At 45.8% G+C, this 24,727-nt stretch overlaps 2 protein-coding genes across 4 annotated transcripts in view; one reads left to right on the forward strand and one right to left on the reverse strand.

Annotated features, from left to right (window-relative positions):
- Nucleotides 1-84: 84 nt before the first annotated feature.
- Zc2hc1c (zinc finger C2HC-type containing 1C) lies at nucleotides 85-9,459 on the forward strand. Of its 3 annotated transcripts, none has more exons than XM_051149433.1 (3): nucleotides 85-209; nucleotides 1,044-2,376; nucleotides 8,985-9,459. In XM_051149433.1, exons 2-3 carry the CDS (start codon nucleotides 1,063-1,065, stop codon nucleotides 9,246-9,248), a joined length of 1,578 nt encoding a protein of 525 aa, XP_051005390.1. In that variant the 5' UTR covers nucleotides 85-209; nucleotides 1,044-1,062; the 3' UTR covers nucleotides 9,249-9,459. The 3 variants fall into 3 exon arrangements, with proteins under 3 accessions (XP_051005390.1, XP_051005376.1, XP_051005382.1); XM_051149419.1 differs by having other exon boundaries at nucleotides 99-269; XM_051149425.1 differs by lacking the exon at nucleotides 85-209 and adding an exon at nucleotides 763-951.
- A 2,460-nt stretch (nucleotides 9,460-11,919) lies between these two features.
- Nek9 (NIMA related kinase 9) overlaps nucleotides 11,920-24,727 on the reverse strand; it is a 41,714-nt gene continuing 28,906 nt past the window's right edge. The window contains exons 18-22 of the mRNA XM_051149407.1: nucleotides 23,452-23,511; nucleotides 21,878-22,092; nucleotides 18,149-18,310; nucleotides 15,757-15,963; nucleotides 11,920-14,337 (exon numbers count right to left, since the gene is read on the reverse strand). Coding sequence (XP_051005364.1) covers nucleotides 14,215-14,337; nucleotides 15,757-15,963; nucleotides 18,149-18,310; nucleotides 21,878-22,092; nucleotides 23,452-23,511 — 767 coding nt within the window. The 3' untranslated portion in view covers nucleotides 11,920-14,214. The remainder of the gene's footprint in view (nucleotides 14,338-15,756; nucleotides 15,964-18,148; nucleotides 18,311-21,877; nucleotides 22,093-23,451; nucleotides 23,512-24,727) is intronic.

Below are 24,727 nucleotides of genomic sequence, written 5' to 3' on the forward strand. Positions count from 1 at the left end.
CCCGCCCCACCCCACCCCATCCCACCCCCACCTCCCTCCCTCCCTCCACCCCATTCCGGCCGCCGCAGCTTCTCACCATTTGTGGACTGCGATTGCGCACATCTGTAGCTGAAAGTTCGCAACTAGAGGCGGCGCTCTGGTCTCCAGGCAACAGGGATAACAGAGGTGGACAGAGCGCGCCTGCGCGGACGGCGGTTGGGTTTAGTCAGGTGTGGAAAACTAAGTCTTGGGGATTTTCTCTGAGCAGGAGCGGCCCATAAGCGCCTCAGGTACGCGGAAAGAAGGGGAGACACCGCGACCTCCACCTTCAGAGGGGCTGGAGAGTGAGATTTTATCTCTAGAAGCCGGGTCTCAATCAGAGTTCCCGTTTGACCCTCTGGGACAGAACATGGCTTCTGAGTCTAAAACCGGCTCGGAGTGTCAGGTGTCACCTCCCCACCCTCACCCTCCCACCTCTCTCTCCCTACCCCCACCTCCCCACTCCGCGCGCGCACACACACACTATTTCTTAACAAGCCTGGTGCGGTTTGTTCCTTGAAACGGGGTTTGACAGCCAGGCACCTGCTTCTGGCCGGGGCAGCCCCGTGCTCTTTGTAGTTTTCCAGGCGCAGGGATGGGGGTGGGGGTGGCGAAGGGCGAAGGGGTGAGCCCAAGGAGAGCTTTGTGCCAGGCCCTGTCGCTAGGTCACTGTTCTCACCCCGTAAAAAAAACGTGAGACTGGATTCAGAGCTTCAATCTAAGGCTGTTTCCACCTATTCTATAATGGAGTGCCGCAGATCAGATACGGGCGAGGAGGAAAGCCAGTGGCAGAACACCTGTGTCACGTTCATGTTTCTGTCTTCAGGGCTTAGCAATGTCTGGCACCTAGTCAGCATTCACTAAATGCTTATTGAAAGAACGTCCTGGCAGATCCAGCACCGCAGTCCCGAGAAACGTTTAAAGGGAATGTGGGTAGGGCAAAATGTACTAAACAGTTTACTCTAGCAGCCGGGAGTGAACCTCAGACAAATTCTTCACATGTATCTGGTTTAAATCTCTCCTAGGCTTTCGTCCAGGCCCTGAATGGCTAGTCTCCAGTTGGCTCCACATCTGCCTGTGGGCGTTATGTTCCCACATAATAAAACAGAAGCTCCAGGGCTCCACTCAGCCAAGCGCGACCCTTTTGAACAAAGCGACTCTTCCCAGCGGTCCTCCATGGGACATTTGAGGAACAGTTTCCAGAAGAAGCCTTGGAGGAACACAGAGCTGGAGCAGGAGGAGGACGTCTCCACTCACCCCAAAAGAGACATCTGCACAAAAGCCCGGAGGCACTCCTGTCCCCACAGTGGGAGAATCAGCCAGCAAGGCTCAGCAAACAGTCCCCGGGACGAAGGAAACGGTTTGTTTTACTTGTCAAGCCCTCAGCCACGGTATCCCAAAGCAAATGCCCAAGACTTCATTCCCTTTAGGAAGAAACGTGTTGGAGTGGATCGGGCATACCCACTGAAACCTATGGTCCACCGGAAGTCACACAGCACAGGCGAGGCAGGCACCGATGGCAACCAGAATGGCTACCCAAGACTCCCTGAGGCCAGAGAGTTTTCAGACAGCAGCCTAGGTTTGAGGAGCTGGGTGAGTTCGTCTATGCTTGCCTCTGTGCAGGTAGAAAAGGCGGTGGCAGATCTCCATAGGACCAAGTGGACACAGATCCAAAGACTAGAAGCCGCAGGCGAGAGCTTACAGAAGGAAATCCGAAGAAAGGAGACACTCCTACGGGAGAAGCTGAAGAAGACAGAGGAGGGTCTTCGAAGGATCCAGGAGGAAAAGAAACAGGCCAGGGAAAACGGAGGCAGAGAGCTACACAGAATGACAGGACCTGGGGGCAGAGTTAGAGATAGCAACAGCAGTGCCACGTACAATCCCTGTTTATCCCCAGGGTTCAGGTCTGAGGCGTTGAGACAGAACAGAGGAGAGGATCACCCTTGTGAAGAAGCTCTGGAAAACGCTAGTCCACTCCAGCTCCCCGATTCCGAAATCCAGAGGCTCAAAAGAGAAAGGCTGGTGGCAAGCAACAAGAAAATCCGAGAGCAAGACTCAGGGCTCCCCCCAGCAGACAAATTCTCTCAACAGGCAGAGGAGCTGGGCAGTGCACGGCAGGCATCAAGCTTGCCCGGATTGCCAGGCTCCTCCGGGTCTAGCTCCTCCACGGAAGAGCCAGAGCTGGGCAAGTGCAGCCACTGTGGACGCATGTTTCTCTCACTCAGGCTGCAGAGACACTCCACCGTCTGTGGCAGAAGGCAGGGGACCAAGAGGAAAGTGTTTGACTCCTCCAGGGCCCGGGCTAAGGGCACAGAACTAGAGCAGTACTTGAATTGGAAGGGGCCAGCCACAGATAAGGTAACAAAAGCCCTCCAGATTTGACGTTGTACAGGGGTGTGTGCAGTGGCCTGCTCTGTCCTTACCAGTTTGCTTTGGGAACTGGGGTCATGTAGGATGAAGGGAGCAATCACAGTTTCTGTCTGCCAGCCTCTGTGATCAGAGCTCTGCGTGGGAATCTCACCATTCTGGGAGAATTCCCACAGTCTTTCTGGGGATGTCAATGTATCCATTCAAAAACCAAGGCTCAGACCGCCCCTAAACACACATATATGTGTACACACACACACACTTTTAGTCTTTTAGTGCTGTCTTCAGAGACCTGTAGGTACTAGATCAATAGTCTACTGCTAATCAATAGCCCTTGCTCTTAACTTAGTCACTATCTTAACACCTTTATGAGGTAGGGTCAATCTATAAATCTTACTTGAGTTGACTCCAAAATCTACACTTCAAAATATATGTTTTTTTGATTATTATAAAACAAATTCATGTTTGCTGCAGAAAAAAAAAAAAAAACCATAGAAACTAAATGTAAAACCATGCATTTTATCCAGGTGTGGTGGCGCACACCTCTAATCCCAGTACTTGGGAGGCAGAGGCAGGTGGGTCGCTGTGAGTTCGAGGCCAGCCTGGTTTACAAAGCAAGTCCAGGACAGCCGAGGCTACACAGAGAAACCCTGTCTTGAAAAAACAAGGAAAAAAACCAACCAAACAAAAAAACACTTTTATTTTAAGACAAATATAAAATGCTTGTTTTCTTGATTTGTTGTGAGAATCCCTTGCTTTTTCCCATCTGTCACCAAGCTCCATTGTACCTACTCTTTCAAAATTAGTTCTGCTTTGATGCATTTTTTTAGTAAATTAAAAAAAACACACCTAAGTTTGTCCCTTTATCCCCCCCCCCCACTATCCCAGTTACAGTATTAACAGCATAGGGATAAAGTACTTTTATTTTTCTATATCTCAAAAATATCCCTTACATTTAAAAAAAAAAAAAAAACCGGGTGGTCACCATAAAGGCTTCATGAAATTTAGCTGATCCGGCTCAGGATTTTAGGGGTTAATTAGACCCACCTGGAGCCCATTGCCTCACAGCCAGCTTTCATGGGAATGCTACCTGGTTTATAAAATAAGAGTTTATGAACATTGCTAATTTTAGAATGTATTAGAAAATCTTATTAAAAGCTGGGCACAGGGGTGCACACCTTTAATCCCAGCACTTGGGAGGCAGAGGAAGGTGGATCGCTGTGAGTTGGAGGCCAGCCTTGTCTACAAAGTGAGTCCAGGATAGATAGGACTACACAGTGAAACCCTGTCTCGAAAAACAAAATGAAAAATGTAATAAGTCTGTAATTTTTGTGGGGTCATGAATTTAAAGAAAAATATTAACGAATAAGATGATCAGGGTTGGGAAAAACCCATGTTAGACAATCTCAAAGGCCCCCATGTAAATCTAACACTCTGGGAAAAATAGAACATATTTCTGTTTTCATTTCTCCCCCAAGCATGTGTGCCCTCGTGGGCCCTCTCTTTCTCCACCCCCTTCCGTCTGTCTCCTCTCTCCCCTCCTGGACACCTGGCCTGGAACTCACTGTGTAGACTACATTGGCCTCAAACTCAGATATCCAATTGCTTCTACTTTCCAAGCGCTAGGATTAGAGAGGCATGGTCACCACACGCAGCTCCCAATTCTCCCTTATCAAGACTTTACAGTCCCCTTGCTAGGGCCTTTAAAAAGGCGCGTGGATGGGGCTGGAGGGATGGCTCAGTAGTTACGAGCACTGGCTGCTCTTCTAGAGGACCTGAGTTCAATTCCCAGCACCCACATGGCAACTCACAACTGTCTGTAATCCAGTGCCAAGTGATTCTACACCCTCACACAGACATACATGCAGGCAAAAACACCGATGCATATAAAAATCAAAATAAATCATTATAGAAAAAAAAACATTGATGGGATGGCTGTTCACTATCGTTAGTGTTTTCTCTCAGTACAGTTTGAGAGCTCCTCACAAGAGTGCCTCTCCCACATTCTTCAGAGAGAATCTCTGTAAAGTCCAGCTTTTAACACCAAGTCAGCGTTTTGCTCTGACAGATAATGACAGGATGGGCAGTTACTATTCTGTCCCCTTTGGTCAACCCGGTAATTCACTGGGGATTCCCCATGGCTTGTCATAGTGATTTATTTGAGGCCGTCATGGAAAAAGAACTCTGTGCTTCTTAAGTTCCTAAACATAGGAGCACCGAGGCTGCAGAACACACCCCAGCTCTAGCACCCTAGTTTGAGGCCATGGCTACTCTGGGGACACAAGGCAGGAAGGACGTGTGGGGCTGAGCTTCACTACTTCCTGGGAGTGCCTCAAGTCTCACTGCGGAGCCCTGTGCCTCTGAGAGCTGAGCAGCTGCTGCTCCTTGCCATTCTTCCCGCGTACTCTGAGAGCAGGACTTCCTTCAAGTCATTTAATAGTCAGATAGCATCAGCAGACATAGACCGCGCCTACTGCTCTGTCAGCATATGAGGCATATGAAGCGCCCACGTTTTTGTGCTTGATGTAGGAAGGAATATTTGAGCGTGGCACAGAACGGAAACACAGCGACTGACTGTACCTCTCAAGTTCTTTCTGGCTGAATTCTCTTAAAGTTCCTGGTGTCCTCTCTAGCATCAGGTTCTTCTGTCTCCTGTCTCAGTAAGATACTCCTGGTCCAGCCTGCTTTTTCCTTCGATAGTATTCCTTGTTATTACCTATTACCTTTAATTAGTATTTATTTTGTGACCATCGGTGTGTGTGCACACATTGACATCAGAGGGCAACTTGTTAGAGTTGGTTCTCTTCTTCTGGCTTGGGATAAACTCACTGGTTTGAGGCCACCCACAGAGCCATCTTGCTGGCTCTAATTTTTTTTTCTTTTTCTTTTTTAAAAGATTTATTTATTATATATACAGTGCTCTGCCTACTTGTACCCCTGCAGGCCAGAAGAGGGCATCAGATCATATTATAGATGGCTGTGAGCCACCATGTGGTTGCTGGGAATTGAACTCAGGACCTCTGGAAGAGCACTCAGTGCTCTTAACTGCTGAGCCATCTCTCCAGCCCAGCTCTAATTTTCTTTTAAGTAGTTCATCATACACATCTTAAAAACCATGTGGTGAGCTGGGCATGGTGGTGCATGACTGTAATCCTAGCACTCGGGAGGCAGAGGCAAGGCAGATTGCTGTGAGTTGGAGGCCAGCCTGGTCTACTAAGCGAGTCCAGGATAGCCAGGGTTACACAAAGAAACCCTGCCTCGAACGAACAAACAAAAGACCATGTGGTACTAAGCGATGTTTAATGCAGTCTTACTTCATCCTTCTCGGGTCCCTACTTTGAGTCTGCAGTTGTATGAGATGTCTTCTGGCATGCATTTCCATGTTTCTAAATAATATGCTAATTTTCTTGACTTGCCAGCCTTCCATGGTCTCCAGTGCCTGCTTGTGGAGCCTCAGAGGCAGAGCTCTGTTTCAAGTCCCTCTTCCCTTTGTCTTCTCCGTTGTTAGTTTCCCTATTGACTCTAGTTGATCACAGCAGTGATGTAAAACAGTGAGATTTTACAGGACCATTATACCATTATCCATATTCATTGGTTACCAGATTCTGCTTCTGCCTACGTGTACTTGGAGTTTTAATTATTGACTTAGTTTTTATCTCCTTTGTTTTCCATGAATCTATACCTAAAAATTTCCCTAACTCATCAACTAGATGTTAGGCATTTGTTAATTTTTTTTTTTTTTTTTTTTTTTTTTTTTTTGGTAAGTGTCCGGATACAGTTTATAACAATCAGTTTGAAGTGTTTTTCTTTTCTCTCAAGTTCTGGAAACGTCTCTTACTCCTCCTGCTCTTTCTGGAGTAGTCATCCCTGGGCTTTGGAATGTCCATCTGTTTCTATTCTGTGTTGGATCCTGTCTTTTTCCTGTTTCCCTGCTTGTTTTGCTGAGGCTTCCCAAGAGATATGCATAGGTCTTATATTTTTATTCACAGAATTAAAGGAAAATATCTACACAAATGCTTCCTATTTGATGATTTGGCTGGGTATAGAAATTTCAGCAGAAATTATTTCATTAGAACTTTGTTTTTAAAATACAGCCTCTCTACTCACCACTATGTAGCTTTGGCTGGCAGAGATCAGCCTCTGCCTTCTATGCCTGGCCCTTTATTAGAAATCTCTCTCTTCTCTCTCTCTCTCTCTCTCTCTCTCTCTCTCTCTCTCTCTCTCTCTAAGATTAAATTGAATAAAAGTTATAAAGAGAGGGAAAAACATTTCATGACTCCTTACTTTATTAGAACTTTTAAAATGTTAATTTTTTTCTAACTTTTAGCATCCCGTGTTTAGTGTTGAGAAATCTAAAGTTGTTTTGATTACTACTTCATTTTATGAAACCTATTTTTTTTTTTTTCATTTCCAAAGGCTAGTAGGATTTTCTTTACTCTGAAACTGTAAGAATTTACAGTGATCAATTTGAAGTCTTGGCAAATCATTTCAGTTTCAAGGCTTGTGATCTTTAATTGTACAAATAAATGTGTTGTTTCTTTAATTACTTCTTGGGCTTTCTGGCCTTCTTGGAACACAATTGCCCACATGTTGAACTTTCTGAATGATTTTCTGCTCATTTCTACTTCCCATCTGATGGCTTTTCCCAATTCTGAGATTTTTTTTTTTTTTTTTTTTTTTTTTTTTTTGCAATACTTCTGAGTTTTGACTACCAAGCTTTTAATTTATAGTTGTTTTGTTTCTCTGGTTGTTCATCTTTCATAATATGCTCCTTTTATGGACAACATCTTCTTAAAATGATTTATTTTTATGTATATGGGTGTTTTGCTTGCATATGTGCACTGCACAAGGAGGCCAGAAGAAGGCATGGGATCCCCTGGGACTGGAGTTAGAGACTAATGTGAGCTGCCATGTGGGTGCTGGGAATCAAACCTGGGTCTTCTGCAAAAGCAGTCAGTGCTCTTAACTGCTGAGCCATTTCTATATCCAGGATATGTGTGTATATAATACACACACACACACACACACACACACACACACACACACACACACACACGGTTTTTTGAGACAGGGTTTCTCTTTGTAGCCTTGGCTGTCCTAGAATCGCTTTGTAGACCAGGCTGGCCTCGAACTTACAGCAATCCACCTGCCTCTGCCTCCTGAGTGCTGGGATTAAAGGCCTGCGCCACCACTGCCCAGCTTGATATTATATTTTTCTGTTAAAACGTTCGGTGTGTGTGTGTGTGTGTGTGTGTGTGTAGTTCCTGAAGTTTTTGTTTTTGTATTTTGAGTCCCTTTCTCTTTAGATAAGTTTTCATAAAGTATCTGATAGTCCCTGTCTGTTCATTTGGTTTTTTGGTTTTGACTTTTATTTGAGACAGGGTACCACTCTTTAGTCCCGGCTGGCTTTGAACTCACAGAGATCCTCCTGTCTCTGCCTCCCGAGTGCTGGGATTAACCTCCACATCTTGCTGTTTGTTTGTACTTAAGCCTTAGTGGATTTAGTCACTAAAGGAAATTATCAAACAGGGAGCCCTGTCTCTGTGGTCCCTCCCTAGAGGTTGCCAGAGGATGGTACTCTGGGAGCTGATCTGGAAAGGGAGTCTGACAGGCCTGTGCTTGTAGGTATCCTTACTCGGGCTTTCCCACCACCAGTGTGGAGATTAACCCTGGTCCTTATCCTGTCTGGATTTTCTGAGCTAAAATCCATCTAGGGGTTGGACAGTCATCTCAGTGGTTAAGAGTGCTTTTCCAGAGGACCTGAGTTCAGGTGGCTTACCTACCTGTAACCCCAAGAGATCTATCTCCATGCCTGCACATGCCCATGACACATACACACAGAGAGATAAAAATTGAAGTTAAAAAAAATCTTTAAAGTTAAAATATCTTTAAAGGACTGGAGACACGCCTGAGTGGTTAAGAGCACTGTCTGCTTTTCCAAAGGTTCTGAGTTCAGTTCCCAGCAACTACATGGTGGCTCACAACCATCTACACCCTCTACTGCCCTCTTCTGGTATGCAGGTGTGCATGCAGATAGAGCATTCATATACATAAAATAAATAAAATCTTTAAAAAATATCTTTAAAATCTATCTAGTTCAGCTGGGCAATGGTGGCGCATGCCTTTAATCCTGGTACTCGGAGGCAGAGGTAGGGGGATCTCTGAGTTGGAGGCCAGCCTGGTCTACAGAGTGAGTTCCTGGACAGCTAGGGCCACACAGAAAACCCAACCAACAAAACAAAACAAAACAAAAAACTGGCTGGCTCAGTTTCTTTATTGAGAAACCTCTCTCCTCATGGGGCCAGAGGGTACTGGGAGACCTGGGCACCTGGATATGCAGGGTGGGAGAGGAGCCCTAAGTTCAGCGGGTTTCCATCCCCACGGCCCCCTCCTTTCTGCCTGACCCCACCTGCTCAGGTCACCTTGCCTCTGGAGAGGATCCCTCCTTGCAGGCTCCTGGGCTGTGCTTCAGTGCATGAAAGTTAGTCATCACTCTTAGACCTTTTCTTTGTTCCTTGAGCTTAAGGAACTTTCCACAAGCTCCCATGGAGCCCCAGAAAGGGGAAAGTGGAAAGCTCAGCGTTCCTTTCACATTACAGGCGGAACCTCTCCGGAAGAGCACCTGGAGACAGAAGCATGAGTCTTTCATCCGTACCCTCCGCCATGCTCGCGAGGTCCAGCAGGTTATCGCCAGAGGTGGAGATCCCTCAGACTTGCCTCCCATCCTGCCTGCAGAAAACCCAGACTACGTCCAGTGTCCTCACTGCAGCCGACACTTTGCTCCCAAGGTGGCGGAACGACACATACCTAAGTGTAAGACCATCAAGAACCGGCCTCCACCCCCAAGGAGGCATGACAGCTGAGTAGACAGAGGCAGACCTTCTGCTTCCGGGTCAGCAGGAAACCATAGACCACGTGATGTGGTGCAGGGAGAAAACAGAACTTTTCCAGAGCTCAGGATCTGCCTACAGAGCCGAACAATCCCTGAGGAGAGCCCACTGCTGCATGGCAGGCGACCAACGCAAGCACTAGCATCTCACGGAATCGTAGCCTTGGCTGCGCGCCTGCGTAGGTTCTTGCTAAAGGATTGGTAGGCGAGGCCTCTGGGTGGTGAGGCTGCATTAAAGGCGTCTTCTCCTGAGCCTGACCGTGTCTGTGCAGGTGAAGTGCTTGTGTTTAGCGTTTTCCTGCCATGGCACGTGTCCAGGGTCTCTGTTGGCCCTTCTTGCTCCTGAAAGTTGGGGTATAAAGATGAGTGAGCCGGGGGTCAGAGGGTCATTGTCATACAGATGGCAACTCTTTAGTGAAGTTTATCCTTGGCCTCCGTGGCCCATGGTCCTGGCTGGAAGCCAACAAAAGTATATAACATCAGGGGGCCAGCGTACCCTAAGCCTTCCCTGTGGTCTGCTGTATAATGAAACATCTTCATGCACTTTCCAGGGTAGGGTGGGTAGAAAACAATTTTACTTCTCTGTGCTTGTTCTCTTTAAATGTGCTTCATATGTTAAAGGAAGAAGCTGCTGGTACATTTTCAAATAAGGCCGCCTGGCTGCCTCGAGGCCGCAGATCCTGTCTAAGCAAGTGTGGACAATGCTCAGTGTTTCATGACCCTGTGATCAGAGCATAGTCACACTTCTATTTTAAACTCTGAAAGGGATCAGGTCTCCTTAACCGTGAGAACAGTGCCTAATTCAAGTTAGACCCTCAACTAATGGGTTCTGGGGGCTTAAGAAGATGAACACGTAAGCTCCTAGAACCACTGGATATGTAACCTGACACGCCCTCTCCCCCAGGCAAGTTCACTGAGGAGCATACCAAGTTCCTTTCTCCATGTTAAAAGCACCAGATAATAAGTCACATCCCCAAAGATGTTCAAAAAATTTTTAAAGATTTATGAGTGTTTTGACTGCATGTATGTATGTGCACCATATGCACACAGGAAATCAGGAGTGTTGGATCCCCTGGGGCTGAAATTACAGATGGTTGTAGGCCACCATATGTGTGCTGGGAACCCAGGTCATCTACAAGAGCAACAAGTGTTCTTAACCTCAGAGCCATCTCTCCAGCCCCTTGCCCCACCCCCACCCCAGATGCCTTATTGTTAAGAAACATTTAAAAATGTTCTTTTAAAACTTGGGATAGGAGCAGGTCTTGACAAACTGGAAACACTGGGCAGCAACCTACACAGCACACGCTGGAAGGGGTTCAAAACCTTCCACTCCTTCAGTTGGGTAAGCAGAGCCAGGTTCCTTGCTTCCTCTGCTGGGCCTCCTAGGCCGTGGTTTGGGCTCCCGCAATGATGTTGTTATTAGGGTCACAGGTTAGAGCCCTCAAGAGAGGACAACTGTGTAGGGCTTTCTAAAGACACAAGCTGCTATTCATTCTTATGCTGCCAAAGAAAGAAAACCAGAACCCTTCTCTAGGCATTCCCTTTGACCTCAGTTTTTGTTAGTCTTCTGAATTTAGCTAGCTCTGGCTCTGGGGGAAAGGGCTGTTCCATAACCTCGAATCTTCCTGGATAGAGGCCACATAGATGCTGCTTGTAAACGTCCACATTGTTACTTTAAGAACATGTCATAAACACCATACATTTTTAAGTTCAAAAGCTATGGGAAGTTCACATGGCGAAACACGGGAGGTGCGCAGACGTGCGGAGCTACGACTTCCTAGTTCACACAGCACAGTGCCTCTTGTCAACATTTGCTTTCAGTCGGTCATTCTGCACAGCTACCCAGATGGCAAGCAGAGCGGTGATGTCGAGGTCCCTCCTCAAAGCCCACGACCTGTGAGGTTTAAGGATGAGCACATTTATGTGGCAGTTAATCACTGAGGCAAGAAATGACTTCTGGCTTTGCAGGGAACCTCACAGTCCTGACTGGAGTCCTGACCCCGCCCTCCTGCTCTCGTGCCCTCCTTTGAGGCCTGGAGATCTCATGTGAAGGACTTTCTCTAAAATCCGTATTTTTCTCTGGGCTGTTCTTCCTACGCTGAATGTTTCTGAATAGATAACAGACCAAATGAAACTTGAGCACTGGGAGCCTTTCGCTTTAAACTTTAGTGCTATGCTCAGCCAAGGAAAGTAACAGCTGCTAGGCCAAGGAGTCCAAATACAGCTCAGCATTCCTGAGGACGTTTTCTAGACAAACTGGCATGGTCACTTGGAAGTTTCCCACTCAGGACAAGGAGGTGTGCAGGCATGCACGCCAGTGTGTGCCACCAGAGATAGGTTTGTGGATGCTGCAGGCTAACTTGGGCCACCAGAAGCCCAGCAACCACGCTGGCCTGCTGTGCCGGCTTGCTGGCCCAGCGTCCTTCCTTTAATGGCTTTGTTCCCCCTCTGCACTTTCTGAATTTTTATAAACTTTTGGGGAAAAAAAGCTGTAGCAGCAAAAGTGATTTTTTTTTCTGGGAAAAAAAGAGGTTGGAAAACAGCAGAAGTTATTTCTGTGTAACATCTGTGTAACAACTATTTATTTATAGAAGATTCACAGAATCAGAGACTTCCCAAGGCCTAGAACTGTGGGTGTTTCATCTCTGGTGACTGAGGTGGTGTACAGGTTTACAGAAGCACAACATTAGCTCAGTTTAAACGTTTATTTAAAACAGAAACGCCACACCACTCCACCCTCATCCTTTAGCGTCTGGCTAACAATAAGCTGGCTCTTGAGCAAAGTGTTGGCACAGAGGATTAACACAGGCTATACTGTAACTCAAGGCAACACTACTGGAGAGCTTCAAACACTAGCACTACAGAGAAGATAAGCCAGGACCATTGACAAGAGTTAGCCATAGAAAACCATTTGAAGATATTTCTGCTGTCTTGCCTTTTACTCAACCCAGTACATGGCCGTGACTTTGGAACTGGTTTCTGTTTGCATAGCTGTGTGGTGGCGGGGGTAATCTTATTTATGGCTGTCCTAGGCACAATACTGGGAAGTGCAAATTGTCTCTAAGGCACAGAACTTAGATTCTCAGCTGGATTAATAGCAAACCTAGATTTCTCAAGGGAATATACTAGAGAAAACGACCAACATGCTCCATATAGACTTGACTCCCCAGGGCCCCTGACCCTCAACACTCACTGTCACTCCACAGTCAGCTGTAACATGCTCATGGCCCTCAGCTCCGAGCAAAGCAGTGCTCTTAATGAACACCTTAAGCCCCGCCTCTCAGGCCTGCTGAGATGGTATGCAGGATACAGGACCTTGAAAGGCCAGCCAGTCCTGAAGAAAACCAAAGTTACATCGACATGATGAACCAAAACCTCTGACAGGATTTACAGGCAACAGCCAGACCCCTGAACTCGTAATCTTACGTCGGGATTGGGCCCTTCCCATGTTCTGGGAGAAGGCTTCTGTGATTATATTAGTACTATTGTACAGTGGGACACCAATGATCCCATCAGACAGAGCTGCCCATCCTCAGAGATGGGGTCTCCTCCCAGCACCAGCCTTTACACTACCAGTTTAAGGAAATGGCAAAATTCCTCCTGCAATATTAAAATAGATAGCAAGCCTTTTTGGTTTGGTTAAGTGAGACAATATTAATTTAGCTGTGTACAGCACAGAGGATGTGGTACTTATCAAAGCAGCTGCTGTGGCCCCAAACACAAGCAGTTCATTAGACCCGGGGGAAGCAGAAGGCTCACATTTAAGGGAAACCGTCAATGCTTGCCCAGAAGGTTGGCTCTTCTAGGACATATACTGTCTGTGGAAAAGGTAGCTTGCTCCTCTCAACAAGAACCCAGCAGAAGGGAGCTTGCCGCCAATTTCCTCTCATTTGGCAGGTTCTACCTGTCAAGCTCTTGGGACCCCTAGGATTTGGTACTGGCTTTGGGCCACTCAAGTACAAAAGATACCGATTTGTTGGGTATGACATGGCTTCAAAACACACCAAAGGGGAAAAAATACTGACTAGACATAGAAAGGGAGTGCCTGGGGCTGTTTATCCCAATCGGCCCCCTAAGGGCCTTGGCACTAGAGGTACAAAGAAGCCTTCACAGGGGCCAAGACCTCAGTGCCACTGCGGCCCTCTCTGATACCAACGCAAGGCACTAAAAGGAGTGTGACCTCCCTCTTGATTCTCTTAGATACCTCCTAACTTGGAGGAGTCCCCAGAGCTGGGAAATCCCACCTTGTGCTAACCGTTGCCTCCAAGTTTGGCTATTGTGATGAGGGACCTGCCCTTTCTCAGCTCCTCACTGATGATGTTTCAAACAGCTTCGTGAAAGCAATGTACACTTTCCTCAAAAATCACTCAGCTGCACTAAGCACCTGAACTTCCTGAAAATAAGCCCTAGACTGACTCTACCAGTAAAATTTCCTGGACTCCAGGCTTCTGAGAAGGCATGATACCTTACCTCCCTCTGGAGGACCCTGGGCAGCCTATTCCATCTTTACATGTTTCCTTCCTCCATCCAGATGTGCAATGCCTGGTGCTAAAATCCCAAGGCAGCTTCCAATTCATGATGAAAATAATAAACAGAATATGAGCTGCTACCAGTGCAATTAAGGTGAGTACTGTGTCTCCTCTTCAAAGGTGGGATCAAAAGATGAGGTACAGAGCTGCTGTTGCTGTAGCAGTCACTGATGACAAAGCCAGGGCCACAGGACCCTTCCATTCTCCAAAACAGTAAAATCACGCCTAGATCCTATCTAAAAGGCAATGCCACTCTCCAAGTGCACAAGGAAAGTGCTTTAGAGCCTCCCTCTGCCCTGCGCTCCGTGTCTGCAAGTGAACAAAGCCAGGAAAGCTGCTCTCTGCACTTGATAAGTGTGTGGTGAAGTTCTTTGGGTCCCAGTTTCCTGAGGGCCATGTGGGCTCAGGAGACTAGAGGCTGGGTCGACAAGAGTCTGTTCCGAGGAGGCACCAGGATTCTGAATCCAAGTCAGGCTTCGGATCCATTTCCACTTCTTCCTTTGCTGTCTGAGTTCCTTTGGAATGCATCCCCACCTGTGCAGACAAACAGCCCCACATTAGTAACAGTGCTGCTGGCTGTGGCACTCAGGACTGTGTTTTCAACACAGTCCAGTCCAGCCTCTTGTGGAAGGCTCAGGCAGTGGCCCTGCCTTGGAAGCAATCTCCATCTTTACACTTACACAGTAGACTAACAAGTTTTGGTTTGCCCAGGCCTACAGGATTTGGGGGTGTCGTATGAAAAGTGAAATGGCTGGCGTCTTAGTGCACACCTTTAGTCCTAGCACTCAGGATGCAGAAGCAAGAGAATTTGTCTCCATGAGTTTGAAGCCACCCTGGTCTACATAGTGAGTTCCAGACAAGCTATGGCTACATAGATCCTGTCTCAAAAAACAACAATCAAGAGCCGGGCAGTGGTGGCGCACGCCTTTAATCCCAGCACTTGGGAGGCAGAGGCAGGTGGATTGCTGTGAGTTCGAGGCCAGCCTAGTCCAGGACACACAGAGAAACCCCGTCTTGGAAAAAAACAAAAAACAAAAACAAAACAAAACAAAAAAACCCAAAACAACAACAACAACAAGCAAACAAACGCACCAGTCCTGGGTAAAACAATATTGGTGCTTGCTGTAGCTGCCAATCTTATCCCAGGAATGTTTCATGAACATTCTTTCCCTTTATCTTTAATTCAAAACAACCATATAGAGCAGGTTGTATTCACATTAGGGGTAAATGGCAAAGCCAAGGAGTGATGCTTCCCTCACTCATAGCAGAGTCGAGATGGAGTGATACCAAATGCGTCTTGTGCAAATGTTTTTCCCAAACTTTTTAACCTGAACCCACCGAAATCGTAACTCTGCCTTCTAGTTTCCAGAAAAGAGCATGTGTGCGCTCAAGCCACTGAATCTGCAGATAAGAAGGTAACTCAAAGTGGATTTTTTCTCCACCACTGTGGGTTCTGGGGCAAGTGCTCTTCTCAGCTGAGCCGTTTTCCAGCCTTAAATCATTTTTAGACTCTACTTTTAAATGGTTCAGCAAGGGCTATGGATGTAGCTCAGTGATAGAGCATTTGCCTACCATGTAAGACACCGGGTTCAATCCCCACTATTGCACAAATAAATAAAATGGTTAAAATAAGAATGCAGCAGGTGTGGTGGCGCACGCCTTTATCCCCAGCACTTGGGAGGCAGAGGCAGTCTGCTCTCTGTGAGGCCAGCAGAGTGAGTTCAGGAAGCAAAGGCAGTCTGCTCTCTGTGAGGCCAGCAGAGTGAGTTCAGGACAGCCAAAGGCCTCACAGAGAAACTGTACCTCAAAAAGCCAAAACCAGCATGGCCCCCCCCAAACAAACAAACAAACCAAACCCAAAGGGCTAAGTCCACTTAATACCTCGCATCTGGTCTCTGTGAACTTTCAAAGCAGATTTAGAAATTCAATTACTCTTTTAATGAATGCCCTCACCTGCTGGCCTCCTTCCAATCTCTTGTTCAGCTTTTGTAGTTGGGTAAAAATCTGGAGGTTTTCTTGCTGTAGTTTCTGCTGTTCATCCAGACACTTTAACACCAGACCCTGCAGCCTCTCAACCTCCACCTGCAGAGTGCTGCATGCACAAGCGGGAGAGGTCAGTGCTTTCCCAGCACACGGTCCTGCAGGACTCAGCCGCGGGGGCTAGGGACAGAAAGGAGATAATGCAGGAGGATCTGCCAGGGCTCCCCAGCACAGACAACACAAGAACAGGTGCACGTCAAGGAGGAGGCCTGCTTTCCAACTGCCTTCGTACTAACTGCACAAGGGAACTCTCAGTGCTTAAGCCTCATTGCGCTGCAATAATCTAATTTGGGAGGGTTTTGCAAAAATCTTTTATTTTTTTTATGTTTTTTAAAACGCTGAAGTGAGGAAAAAGCATGAATTTGTTTTGAACAAGCCCTGATCACAGCGAGGAACATAAAATGTAGTTGGTTACACTGTAGACGAGCTTGGTGAAGAAAACTGACGACACAATTTAAGAAGGCCAAAACAGGAGGAAATGTTCACACTCAAGTTTTAAAGGTTTTGTTACCATTCTCCTGGGAAGGCTTTCAATTATTCTAGTCTGGCCTTTTCTCCTTTATATGCTTTTTAAAAATAGTAGATCAGAGCCAGGTGTGGTGGCACATATCTTTAATCCTAGCCCTTGAGAGGCAGAACCAGGTGGATCTCTGAGTTTGAGGCCAGCCTCATCTATACAGTGAGTTCAGGGCAGCCAGGGTTACACAGAGAAACCCTGCCTCAAACAACCAACCAACTAACCCACCCCCTGGCCCAATAATAAAATAAAAATATAATAAATAGCAGGTCAGCAGATAACAGCCTACATGCCAATTCTGACTTGCTTTGTAAATAACTTTATTACAAGTCACTCATCACATATTACAGGTTGAGCATCACAACATGAAAGCCCTAAATGCTCCTCAATCCAAAACTGTTCGAGCACTGACATGACACCATGAGTGCAGAATGTCACACTTAAGCCTATGAGATGACTGCAGTTCAGAATAGATACATTAAAATGTGGCACAAAATGGCCTCCAAGCTATGTTTAAAAGGGCTCTATGAAACACAAATTTATGTTTAGACTTGGGTCCTAACCCTAAGATATCTCATTATATATATATGCAAGTATTCTGAAATCCAGCAAAATGTGAGATGTAAAAGACTTCTGGGTCCCAGTCATTTGGATAAGGGATACTCAAATTTATATTTGTGATTGCTTTTGTGCCATGATGTCGGAGTTGTAGATGCAAAGTGGATCATACAGTCCACAAATCACTGCGTGGCTTCTCTAGAAGTGTGATGTCCTCTGAGTTGGAGCTGATTTGCGCTTTCGTATCTCACAGGTTGGCTGTGTATGTACTGTTCCTTTAGTGCACTACAGGCATTACTTCTTACACATAGCTCAATCCACTGTCATGGTGTCATGAAAACTGAGTTTGTGGGGTAGGAACTTGGCTATTTGTGGAGTATTTGCTTAGCATGTACAAAGCTCTGGGTTAGACCCCAGTACTGCATAACTGGATGTGTGGCATGCCTGTAATATCATCATTTGGGGGGCTGGAGCTCTGAGGCTGGGAGCAAAGGTACTGCGGCACTTCCAAAGGTCCTGAGTTCAATTCCCAGCTACCACATAGTGGCTCACAACCATCTATAATGTGATCTGACGCCCTCTTCTGGCATGTAGATATACGTACATGTAAATAGAGCACTCATATTTTTTAAATTTTTGTTTTATTTTTTGTTTTTTTTGAGACAGGGTCTGTGTAACCTTGGCTGTCCTAGACTCACTTTGTAGACCAGGCTGGCCTTGAACTCACAGAGATCCACCTGCCTCTGCCTCCGGAGTGCTGGGATTAAAGGCGTGTGCCACCACGCCTGGCTAGAGCAATCATATACATTAAATAAATAAATAAATAAATCTTAAAAAAAAAAAAATCAGCCAGTAGTGGTGGTGCACACCTTTGATCCCAGCACTCGGGAAGCAAAGGCAGGTGGATCTCTGTGAGTTCAAGGCCAGCCTCATTTGGGAGGTGGAGGCAGGAATAGCAAATAAGTTAAAGGTCATCCTCCACCCTTTGCTGGGCTACAGAAAACCATCACAACGAAAAGACTAATTTGTAAATTTTACCGTTCAGTTTTTGTACTTCTGAGGAAGAGGGGAAAATAACTTTCTGGTGCTGAAAGGAAGAGTGGCTTTTAGATTGACCAAGAGAGTGTAGCACTGGCCCAGGGAGCTGGAGGACATGGTGAAACCAGGGGACCCTAAGAACTCACAGACACTGTCTACCTAGCTGAGGTTAAGGACACAAAACTCAGTTACCCAGGCTCCTACTGGGGGCTGGTGTTGTGGAGGAACTTCAGATGCGACTTTGAGTCCTTGCAGCTCTTCATAGGGTAGGGTGTCCTTCTCAGATTCTGAAAATGCCGCACTTAGGGGAGTTGGGCTGTCAGGCATGGGGATGAACTCTGCATTTTCCAGCTCCTAGGTCCACAAGAAAGAATCATATCAGTTTGTTTGCAGCAATTTACTTTCTCCCAAGTTTCCCTGTAGCTTTTGCTTTCATTCTGTTGTGACATCAGCACCCTCTAGTGGGACAGAAGAGTGGCGGTTAACAATATGCTGTCCAACCTGCAAACTGCCATCTTTCATCAGTGATTCAAATTCAGACTCAAGTTCAAGAACAGTTGTATGTGGTTCATTCCCCAACACAATTGTACACACACTGTCTGCTGGTCAGGAGGATGGAGGTGTGCGGTTTCCTCCGCTCTCTATCTTTAGTTAACCTCTTCGTGGATCACTACCATCTCTTTTTACAAAAACTTAAAAATTCCACCACGTGTAGGGGCAACGCCTTTAATTGAAGCACTCTGGAGGCAGAGGCTGTGAGTCTGAAGCCAGCCTGGTCTACACTGTGAGTTCCAGGCCACCCCTAGGGAGGGGGGGTGGAATCCGCAAACTAAGTATCTGCTGCATGCTGCACATACTAGTGACTGAGTCAAGAAGAATAAAGCAAGAGGTGGGTTGAGAGCACCAATAAAACTCAGCAATTTCATCACCCTAAGAAATAACCACTATTACAGTGGTACCTAGTATGGTCCACATTTTTCTGTGCAATGTATTTTCTGCAAGAATAAGGTCTGGCTGATAGAAATTCCATCTTTTCATATAAAATAAGTTTACATTTATCTTTCTGTAGCTTACCTTTAATAAACTGTATTTCTATTGTAAGGCATTTCAACTGCCTGATATTTCAGTTCTGTGAACAGTGGTATATAATCAGTGAACTTGATTTTTGCACAGGCACACTGCAAAAATACCTTCAACTCCATTTAAACTTTTTAAAAGATTTATTTATTTGTTATGTATTCAGTGCTCTGCCTGCTTGTACACCTGCAGGCCCAGAAGAGGCCATCAGATCACAGATCACATTAGAGATGGCTGTGAGCCACCATGTGGTTGCTGGGAATTGAACTCTGGACCTCTGGAAAAGCAGTCAGTGCTCTTAACCGCTGAGCCATCTCTCCAGCCCATATGTTTGTCTTTTAGGAAGCTTCTACAGTAGTATGCTTCCTCAGGACTTTCTAGAAATGCCTTTCTAGTGTCTTCCCTCCTAGTAGACGGTTACCCTATAATGGGGCAATGACGCCCTCTAGATACCACAGCTAACAAATAGAAGGTTCAGTGCTATGAATGGGTGACCTTTTTTGGAGTTGTTGGCAAGTGAAGGTCCAGAGACCCCTAAACTTTACAGACTATGGCCAGTGTTCTTGGCTGCCCTCCAGAACTTGACAGTAAGACCCTATTGCTCACTCAGGAGACAGAGGGAGGAGGGTCTGGGGGTTCAAGGCCAGCCTAACCTACATAGTTCTAGGACATTGAGGACAGTGAGACCTTGTATTTAAAAACAAACAAACAAACAAACAAACCCTGTTGCTGAAGACATCACATAGTTGAGTCACAGAACATAGAAAAACCAAGCTGGTACTCCCTGGAAATCACTACTGGCAAGCATTCATATTGCTGAAAGTTACTATACACCACCAGAGAGAAAAAGTAATCACCACAGGGAATGATGGTGCATGACTTTAATCCCAGCGCTGTGAGCAAAGGCAGGCAGATCTCTGTGCGTTCAAGGCCAGCCTGGCTTACAAAGGGAGTCCAGGAGAGCCAGGGCTCTGTGTAACAGAGAAAGCCTGTGTTGAAAAACAAAAAAACAAAAACAAAAAGCAGTCACCTAGCTGTGAGCCCTTTCAAACTATAAAGACAACTGGCCTGGCAAGACATGCTCATTGATGCATAGGGGCATGAATTTCACTGGAGTAACCAACTCCTTTCTAATTAAATTCAAGGCCTACTCCACAAGCTGAATCTCCTATCTGGCACTGTTACTGGGGCCAAAAACATAGCATAGATACGTCATAGGCCCCAGGAAAAAATCTACTACTACTACTGCTTTGTTAAGTGGGCATAGTATTAAGCTGACTCCTAATGACTTACTGCTATATTCATAGATCAGCATGTCTCACAACCTTCATCAGAGAAGTTTCTTTCAGCAGTAGACAGTGATTTAACACAGAGACACACACAGCTAGTAACGGTGAGAGAATGAGACCCAAGAGTTCTCACTCTAGACAGGACATCTGTATCATACGCTTTCCTCCCAAGGCTTAGGGGTCATTGTGGAAGAAGAGGATGTAGGTGACTTTAAGAAAACATGTCCTGGACATAGCAGGACAGGTGCATATGTAAGTTCACAGCAGTTGTGACAGCATGCCTAAGACTAAATCCCAGCTGAGGCATGAAGAGAGGAGGTGGGAATGCAATCCCACTCCTAGCTAAAGACCTATGGGTAATTGCTAGCTGCTGGGAGAGGAAGAGCCAGTCTTCTTAAAGGTGTGGCTCCTAGTAGGTCAATTCTACTCCAGTGCAAGGACGTACATCAAGTCTAGAGGCCAGGCAGGGTGTGGTGGGGCAGGTAGGGTGTGGTGGGGCAGGCAGGGTGTGGTGGCGCATGCCTTTACTCCCAGCATTGAGGAGGCAGAAGCAGGCAGACAGCTGTAAATTAGTTCAAGGCTTAAAATATAAAGCAGGGACAAAGTTGGGTTCATAGGAAGAGTGGAAATGGGAAGAGTTGGGGGAGAGGGGTGAATTAAATATGATCAAAATAAATGCACAACATTTTCAAAGAACTAATGAAAAAATTATCTTTAAGATATGTTGCAAAAACCAAAAAAGACAAAAGAATTTACATTCACTTTAATGATGCAGGCATAAAGGATCTGGACCCACTGGAGGCCCATGCCTTTAATCCCAGCATTTGGGAAGCAGAGGCAGGTAGAACTTTGTGAGTTCTAGGACAGCCAGGGCTACAAACTGTCTTAAACCAAAATATAAATGTGAAAGTGTGCTACATCCTCTCTTCTTAGAAATGAAAACAGAGGCGGGTGTAGTGGCACACGACTTTAATCCCAACATACAGGAGGAAGAGGCAGAGGCAGGTGATCACTATGAATTCAAGGCTAGCCTGGTCTACGGGGTGAGCCCAGGACAGCCAACGCTACACATAGAAACCCTATCTTGAAAAACCAAAACCAACCAACCAACAAAAAAACAAAACAACAATAATAACAACAACAAACCCCCCCCAAAAAATCAAAAACAAACAAACAAAACAAAACAAAAACAAAAAGAAAGAAAGAAAAAAGAAAAAGTGAAAGCCAGGCGTGGTGGCGCATGCCTTTAATCCCAGCACTCGGGAGGCAGAGGCAGGAGAATCACTGTGAGTTCAAGGCCAGCCTGATCTACAAAAGCGAGTCCAGGACAGCCAGGACTGTTACACAGAGAACCCCTATCTTGAAAAGAGAAAACTGAAAAAAGGAAAAAAAGAAAAAGTGAAAACAGGATTAGCTTTGTGGTGCGTTCTTTCCAGGTGGAATCTGAAGTCTAGACTCCTGTCTAAATTAGTAGGGCACAAGAAACTGAGACCTTGGCAATCCTTACTAGTTCCTGCTATGGACTTATCTGAAGAATCTGTTCCAAGAGAATTACCTTCCGAAGCCAGCCAGGACAGGAGCTGCTAGCCCCACAACTGTTCCCCATGGCCTCTGTGGGACTGATTAAACCTTCCATTCCACGGTCTGCTTCCAGTGTTCCTCGGAAGCCTCCACTTTGATCTGGAGTTTCAGATTCCTGTTGACTGTCTTCCTCTTCACCGCCGCCACCACCACCACTGCCGCCGCCTCCTGGGCTGGAGCTCTGGAGCACTGGTACATTTGTGGCACAGATGGAGAGAGCTTTGCTATGTTGCTGAGATTAGCGATCTGATTATCTGATGACCCCACTCATTCATTCCCACAAAAGTTCCTAGAGCAGCTTGCGTGCTCTCTCTCTCTCTCTCTCTGTCTCTCTGCCTCTCTCTCATTATAGATGGTTGTGAGCCACCATGTGGATGCTGGGACTTGAACTCAGGACCTTTGGAAGAGCAGACAGTGCTCTTACCCCTGGAGTCATCTCTCCGGCCCCCTCCATGAGACATTTTATGGGTCCAAATTTTTATTCTATCTGTCTGTCTGTCTATATGTTTATTTAGATTTTTTTAAGGTAGGGTTTCTTTGTGTAGCCTTGACTAACCTGGACTCGCTTTGTAGACCAGGCTGGTCTTGAACTCACAGAGATCCACCTGCCTCTGTCTCCCGAGTGCTGGGATTAAAGATGTGCAGCACCAACACCTGTCTTACATTTTTTTTTTTATTGAGACAGAATCCTATGTTACCCAGGCTAGCCTTGAACTTGGCAAGTTGCTGAGGATGGCCTTGAACTTCTGATCTTACTGCTACCACATCTTCCCAGTGCTAGGATTTTAAGTATGTGCCACCATGCCAGGCTTACATAAAGGTATTATGCTATGATCACCATAATTCATGTGCATTTTCCAAATCCTAGTGTGTCTCTGGCAGGTAATTTACACTGCAGTCTCCACTAGTATTTGTTTTATATAAAAATGTGTTCAACAGTGAGCCAAGCACCTCTTAAGTTTCCACAAAATAACAAGATGTATTCTGAAACATGGGCATATACATGACTTCTCACAGGTGGAAAGGAGAAACAGTTTTACTTTCCTGGCATGGACCCAAGTCACAGAGAACCATGAAGAAAACTATAGTTGGAAAGCTATCAGAGGCTTAGGCTGATGTTCCCAAGTTGAAAGTTTATCTGACTTTTCTTTCTAAGGGCCTATTTTGAAGGTAAATTTTGCTTGGTTTTTGAAGGCAGGGTCTCACTACGTAGCTCTGGGTGACCTGGAGCTTGCTATATATACCAGTCTGACCTCAAACTCACAGAAATCCATCTGCCTCTGCCTCCCAAGTGCTATAGATTTTTAAAGACTAGACTAGCTGAATACCATGGAAGTAAGAGGCTCTTGGGATGGTAAGGAATACAAGTGTCCCATTATAATGTGGAGTGAGTCTGTTAATTGCCCCCACAACAACGCAGGTAAAGAAGATGTACAGTCATCCTGAGAACAAAGCCACAGCCTCAACACTCACAAAATACAGCCTTCTCTCTTCACCACAATTCCTCATCCCAAAGACCAAACTGGCACCTGCGGCACCACCACTTACCAGTTCCAATGGACAGGCCGCTGCTATTAGAACGGATGGTCTTAGAATTCAATACTTTCTCTGAGGAAAAAGACGTAGTAGATAAGCACTGTGTACAGACACTGGGAGGAAGAGTGAAGGAAGGGAGACAGGACAGAGAGGAAACTGTCACGGCCATCTCTGATGCTTTCCTATCTTTCTTCACTGGAAGCACCCAGAAGCTTTGCAAAGTAACAACACCTAAATCCAACCCCAGAGATCCTGAATAAATTGGTCAAGGGTGGGACAGGACTAAGATTTATAAAGGCCAAGGCTTTTATCACGTATTTCAAAGTAATCTATCTATCTATCTATCTATCTATCTATCTATCTATCTATCTATCTATCTATCTTTTTAAAAAAAGATTTAATTATGTATGCAGTGCTTTGCCTGCATGTACACATGCAGGCCAGAAGAGGCCACCAGATGACATTAGAGAAGAGCAAGGTTATGAGCCACCATGTGGTTGCTGAAATTGAACTCAGGACCTCTGGAAGAGCAGTCAGTACTCTTAATCTCTGAGCCATCTCTCTAGCCCTCTTTTTTCTTTCTTTCTTTCTTTCTTCCTCTTTTTCATTTTTTGAGACAGGGTTTCTCTGTGTAGCCCTGGCTGCCCTGGACTTACTTTGTAGACCAGGTTGGCTTCAAACTCACAGAGATCTACCTGCCTCTGCCTCCCTGAGTAATGGGATTAAAGGCGTGCGCCACCATGTCCAGCTTCAAAGTAATCTTTATGCAAACAGCATTTGGAAATTTTCTTTTCTTTCTTTTTTTAAAAAAAGATTTGTTATTTATACAGTACTCTGCCTGCATGTGTGCCTGCATGCCAGAGGAGGGCATCAGATACATTATAGACGGTTGTGAGCCACCACATGGTTGCTGGGAATTGAACTCAGGACCTTTGGAAGAACAGCCAGTGCTCTAACCTCTGAGCTATCTCTCCAGACCCTTGGAAATTTTCTTTTAAAAAAATTACTAAATGTTTCTCGAGGAAACACAAATGCAGACAACACATTATTAGTTAAATGGAAGTAATAAATTCTACGATGTGGAAGAGTTCAAAATTCCAACACTAAAAAAGACCCAAACTGATGGTGGTGGAACAGGCATGTAATCCTGTACTCAGGAAGTAGAGGTTAAGGAGCAGGAACTTAAGGTTATTCCTGGCTCCTAAGAGCTGGGTACAGGCTCGCCTGAGTTACAAGACTATGTCACAAAACAGTCCAACAGAGAAGAAATGGCTGATGACTAACTTGT

Source organism: Acomys russatus, chromosome 1 (assembly GCF_903995435.1).
Source record: "Acomys russatus chromosome 1, mAcoRus1.1, whole genome shotgun sequence".
In the NCBI taxonomy this organism is placed as follows: Eukaryota; Metazoa; Chordata; class Mammalia; order Rodentia; family Muridae; genus Acomys; species Acomys russatus.